Source organism: Myxine glutinosa, chromosome 6, assembly GCF_964187855.1.
Source record: "Myxine glutinosa chromosome 6, kmMyxGlut1.1, whole genome shotgun sequence".
In the NCBI taxonomy this organism is placed as follows: Eukaryota; Metazoa; Chordata; class Myxini; order Myxiniformes; family Myxinidae; genus Myxine; species Myxine glutinosa.
In genome coordinates this window covers 68,232,096-68,238,095 of record NC_136266.1, presented here as the reverse complement: position 1 = coordinate 68,238,095, position 6,000 = coordinate 68,232,096, and the positions used below count along the sequence as shown (strand labels likewise).

General features: G+C 47.8%; 1 protein-coding gene across 1 annotated transcript in view; it reads right to left on the bottom strand.

The window, feature by feature from the left end:
• Window positions 1-2,970: 2,970 nt before the first annotated feature.
• LOC137412243 (T-box brain protein 1-like) overlaps window positions 2,971-6,000 on the bottom strand; it is an 88,496-nt gene continuing 85,466 nt past the window's right edge. Inside the window, exons 5-6 of the mRNA XM_078779466.1 lie at window positions 4,481-4,542; window positions 2,971-4,118 (exon numbers count right to left, since the gene is read on the bottom strand). Coding sequence (XP_078635592.1) covers window positions 3,407-4,118; window positions 4,481-4,542 — 774 coding nt within the window. The 3' untranslated portion in view covers window positions 2,971-3,406. The remainder of the gene's footprint in view (window positions 4,119-4,480; window positions 4,543-6,000) is intronic.

Sequence of the window (6,000 nt, the reverse complement as noted above, 5' to 3'; positions counted from 1 at the left end):
GTGTGTGTTGTGTGTGTGTGTGTGTGTGTGTGTGTGTGTGTGTGTGTGTGTGTGTGTGTGTGTGTGTCTATATATGTGCGATGGTTCTTGAATAACCTTTTCCCAAACAAGTGGGGATCGGTAGACATGCACCAATTCCTTGCAGGCCACGTAGCTCGCCTGACCTGTCCCGATTGGGCTACATTTTATGGTGCTATGTAAAACTGTTGCTGACTCATGAAAACCACATTCTTTGGTTGAACTTAGGGCTACATCACAAATGCAATTCATGAAATCGCTCAGCAGCCAATTGAAGATGTTTTCAACAAGTTGATCATTGGATTGAACGATGCAGTATTGTGAAAGATGGCCGTCATGTCGATGAGTAAACATTTTAACTGTATTGAGTCGAACCTTATGAGTTATACCTTCATGCGTCATTACCCTCGCCAGAGGAGAGGGATTTTGCATTTGAGTCCGCTTGTTTGTCTGTCTGTCCTGTCTGTTTGTCCGCACAGAATAAATATGATTTTCTCTGCAAACTGTTGGTCCGATTGACAGGAAATTTTCACCATAGGTGCAACTCCACCTGTAGAATTTTTTTAATGATAATTATGACGTCATAGGTCACGTGGTTCGGCCGCCATCTTGGAAAAACCGAAAGATTTGCACCTCTATATCTCCGAAAGTGCTGAATAGAAAAAAATGAGACATGGCTCATTGTAAAGAACTCTCCATGGGGAATAAAATACGTTAATGATGATGTCATAGGTGCCTCCAGTTATGACGTCATAATTCGACAAGTATAAACGTCATCCAATCAAGAGTAAATTTCTTGAGGATAATCTAGGAATAAATTAGCGAAGAAAAAATTAAAATGATGACGTCATCGGTCACATGGTTCGGCTGCCTATTTGTTTTAACACAAAAGCCTTAAAAAAACACTGAAAATACATCCTGGCGAGGGTTTGCAATCTCTGATTGCTCTTTTCTTGTTTATAGTTTGTTTCAATGATGTAGGCCATCAAAAGTTATCAATGTTGAAAGTTGCACTAAGGACCTTATAAACAGCCTGTATATTGTCGTCGATGCAACGAGAGGTACTGAGCGAGTGAGAAGGTACAGCAAGCTGCCGGTTATTGGTTAAAATCAAGGTACGTGTACACACCTGGAACAGGTATAGCGAAGCTATATGCGCTGCATTGGGGATGTTTTCTTAGGAAATGGAGACCCCGCGGAATGGGTTCTTGCCGATTTGTTTTCACGTAATAATATCCATGGTGGTCACGAAAGCATATCGCGTACACAAGGCAAGGAAATATGATTCCGCCGTCCCGGTAATATAGGTTTGCACACACTGTACACGATATTGGTTTTCGAGGGACCCACACTCACGTCACGCGCCGCGATCCAAGCACAACGGCCTCAGTGCTCGGTGTCCATGTGGAGTTATTTTAAGGTTGCTTTATATTGCGAGGTCGACGCGATCGGGTGTAGGGATCCGTGTAGTGAATGGCGCCGGTCAGGACATTCCATGAGCGCCTGGGCCCGTCCGTTCCGATGCTAAATATCGCGCTCTTTCTGGGCCTCGTGCGGGAGAGGATGTAACGCAGAGACCGTGAACACCACCTCGATCCTTACTAGACAGTTTCCCTGTCTGCCACCACCCCATTTGTCCTTCCTTGCAAGTACCACCCATTCAATCACCACAAATTCCCGCTCTTTTAATGCCGCCATTGCGTCCAAATTTTCGCCACTTTCCCGCGCTTTTCACATTTCTCCCACTCGTGGCTGGCACCGCCACCCAAAACGGTCGTAAATACGTAGACCGCGTGTTTCGAAGGATTCTGGGAATTGGCGTACAAGATACTGAGAAAAAATTCGATTACGTGGCAACAGGGTGACCAAAAGCACGAGGAAACGGGTTCCAAAGTCCGTGTAAGACTTACAATGCGCAATATGTCATGTATGTACATTGCCAACCGGAAGTTCACAGGGGTAAGGGGTTCCCACAACCACGCGACGGGTGCCAATGTTACACTCGAGGGGCGACAAAGGCCGCCGTCACGGCAGACATTGACTGTTGCGTCACCGATCAAATTGACGAATCGGTTTGGTGGATTCGAAGCAGCACTGGGTACGCAACGGTAGTTGACTCATGTACACGGATGATGCTCAATATAGTGCATAGATCACGGCACGTCAGAGCGACTTGCTCACACAGCATTACAGTCGTGTACCAGCGGAAGTGACGTCATTTGGTATTGATACAAGTATGGCTAATCCCTTTCGATCGACAATTATACTTATACGTTGTCTGAAATGATAAGCATTATTTACGACAAAATATCTACCAATACCGGGTCGCAACGGAAAGAAAAACCTCATCTCTCATTGGGGGGAGAGAGGGGACGTGGTGGAGGGGTTTGGGACTTTGTTGGGACCATAAGTTAATACTGTATATAAAATATAGACTAAGCACCTCTGCACTGCACAGTTGCATTGGACCGTATGCAGCCATTGATGAAATTGTAACTCCTGCAAAGATCGATGGCTTTTATCAAATGGAAAGGTCCATGAGACGGAGACGGCTGTCCGTGTGCACGATACAGCGCAGGTGCCGCACAGGTGGGGCTGCGGTATAGTCCGGCCGTGTATGCACAGAGGTGGTCATCAAGTCGCAAAGATGACGTCATATACTTTGGTTTGGCGGAGACGGCACGTGCTGCGGAGTCTCATTATCGATGCACAAAACGTCACATCGCATCGTCATAACTTCTGCAGGACCTTTCAATTTGTGGTCCCGTCGGATGGTCCATGGAGATGCGACGTCATACAGGGAAGAGTGACGTCTGAGCTTTTCTAAAATCGAATATGCAGAGCTTGTTTTAAAATGCGCCCTTCGCTCTCCAATCTATAGAGGGCCTGATATTACGTACGCACGATCGTTACAAAAGATAACTATACATAATAACAAATGACGATTATTATGCATGAAGAACCCTGTTCTTGAATAGGCAAGTATAATGTGCACGAAATGATTGAATGAATTAATGAATGAATGAATTACACCAAAATTACCAACGAAAATAGGCTTGAGTAACAAACTTTGGCACGACACATAATCGCACAGTGACGTAACACTATATCGTGAGTAATTTATGTCCCACGTGAGAATAAAGTACAAGGAAAATAAATACTATGCGGTATAAGACGTTTGTACCGTGTAAATACTGTATAGGTTCAACAATTCCGAGCAAAAGGCGCAGAAGGGCAGGTGAGAGTCGAGTATGCACAGTGGTGAGACACGCAGGACAGGTGTGACACACACACACACACACACACACACACACACACACACACACACACACACACACACACACACACACACACACACACACACACACACACACACACACATCTTGATCTACTCCGAACCGTAGAAACCATAGACCGCCACGTCCTTAAGGCAGCTCCTTTCGAGATGTTCGCACGGACTCGTCGCATCCACAGGTAGCACGTCCGAGTCCGCCGACAAGCGCCGCTTCTTGCCGGCATCCGGCGCCACCGCGCCCTCCACCTGCTGGATGTCCGGCGAGCCGTCGGAACTTTTTTCCGGTCTCACAGGGACTTCCGGTCCGGCGGGTCCCAACTGCTGCAGCTCCAGGAGCATGGACGAGGAGCACGTGGACGCGACCGCGGGTTGCGGGTGCTGCGGACGCAGTTCCCACGGGCGACTCCAATCGGCCGACGGCTCTCCCGGGTAGTAGGCCAGCGAGGCCGCGGGGTTGCTCGGCAACGCCAAGGTTTTCAGTCCGTATGAGAAAATGGTGCCTCCGGCACCCGGGTCGGGATCGAAAGGTGCCAGGTCCAGGCAGTTTGAGGGCACCAACCACGAAGGTCGCTGCCCTGATACCCCGGGTAGTTCAGCGCCGTGTACGGGTAAAGATCCGCGCTCGACGTCGGCGAAAGAAGGTAGCTTGGCCCCGAAGGCGTGAGGGAAGCGCTCTGGGGGCGACGCGAAGCGTTCCGAGAGCAGAGACCCTCCCGCGTAGCGTGACCCAGAGAAGAGCTGATGCGAACGCGCCATGTCGTGCGGAGAGGGCGTCAGACGCTCTAGGTCCATCCCCGGGTATATTCTGCACAGCAGAAGGGCACGGCTAGGCTTTCATTCACACCCGGGAACTCGTCTGAATGTTTGCGCTGCAGCTTGAACGGAAAACAAGAATGACGCGCACAGGTACCGACGCTCAAATGTATCACGAGATTATCGCCGTAAAAATAAGTCTGCTGATAATCACCATGATTTTTAACCATAATGCACCTGGTGTATTATTATATGCAAAGCTCATGACATCATTGCTGAAGTTCATGTCTCTTCCCTAAATAATCCTTTTAATCATGGGATTTGCGACATGCACGTGTGTGTGTGTGTGTGTGTGTGTGTGTGTGTGTGTGTGTGTGTGTGTGTGTGTGTGTTTGAAGATATTAAAATCCTTACGTGTCATAGTTGTCTCGAAAGCCCTTCGCAAATGGATTGTGATCGATTTTCAGCTGGGTTATCTGGAATACATCGGGAAATGGAAAGTTTAAAAATCAAAACATGATCATATAGAATTCATCATCAGAAAGATCCAAATCATATGTCATGCTCTTGATCGAAAAGGCCACTATTTACCACAAGCATCGTGCAGTGATAAGAGCAATTTGAATAACATGACGTCGTAATCATACATATATATATATATATATATATATATATATATATACATACAGACTTGGCATTTAATATGGAATATTTTTTTTTCTTGACTTGGGTTTACTTTCTCAACTCATTATATCAATCTGGTGAGTTTCTTTTACACTTTGGTGATTTATTTGTTAAAAGAACCATGTCACTGATTGTCTGTCGCAGCAAGAAGTCAACAACAGGATTATATCACAGGTGGCGTGGCAAAATGTACCGACAGGTGCATTTGATGATTGGCTTCACAGTTGGGTATACAAGGGTTGTTGCGTTCTGTATTAGTGGAAAACAACTGCTGCACGTCTCCAAAAGTTATTGCCGCTTCCTCTGGAGATGGTCCGTCAACTCGACAATGCTGTTTGTCATGGAGTGGTGGCTTTACGAAATTATGGCATGAAACAGCGTGCTATTGCTCGGCAGTATGGCATCACTCAAGGTCAGGTGTCAAAGATCCTGAAACGAAATGCTCAGAGGGGTGTCCCTACTCCAATACCGAGGCCAGGATGTCCCCGCAGAACCACAAGGACGGATGATCGCCAGCTGCACCGGTTGGTCCGCAATGGCTGTACCAAGTCAGCTAATCGGCTTAGGGCTGAGTGGCAGCAACTGACATATGTGCCTGTATCCAGAAGGCTAGTCAACCAACGACTGGTTCAAGCAGGCTATCGTGCCAGGCGTCCCCTGAGAAAGCCACGCCTGACCAGACAACACCGCCAGCGCTGATTGCAGTGGGCCAGAGAGCACTGTCAATGGCAGCCAGGACACTGGAATCACATGACCTTCAGTGACGAGTCTAGATTTCTGGTCTATCGTCAAGATGGCCATGTCCGAGTGCGCAGACAAGTGCATGAAGCCTACAACAAAGATTGTATAGTGCCAAGAGTCCAGGCTGGAGGTGGTGGGGTGACCGTTTGGGCTGCTTTTCATGCAGGGGGAAAAGCTGACCTGGTTGTTCTGAATGGAAACCTGAACCAGTTCAAGTACAGGGCCATTCTGGAAGAAACATTGCTTCCATTTGCTCGTGCAGCCTTTCGAGGAAACTTTGTCTTCCAAGATGACAATGCACAGCCTCATCGTGCTCGCATGCTCCAACACTTTCTTGCTGACCGCGGTGTCGAGCATATGGAGTGGCCTGCCATGTCCCCGGATATGAATCCGATAGAGAACTTGTGGGCAGAATTGACGCGTCAAATCGACAACGTGGACCAGCAGCCGACCTCTGTGCGTGAATTGCAGCAGGCTATTGTAACTGCATGGCAAGCGATTCCTGTCCA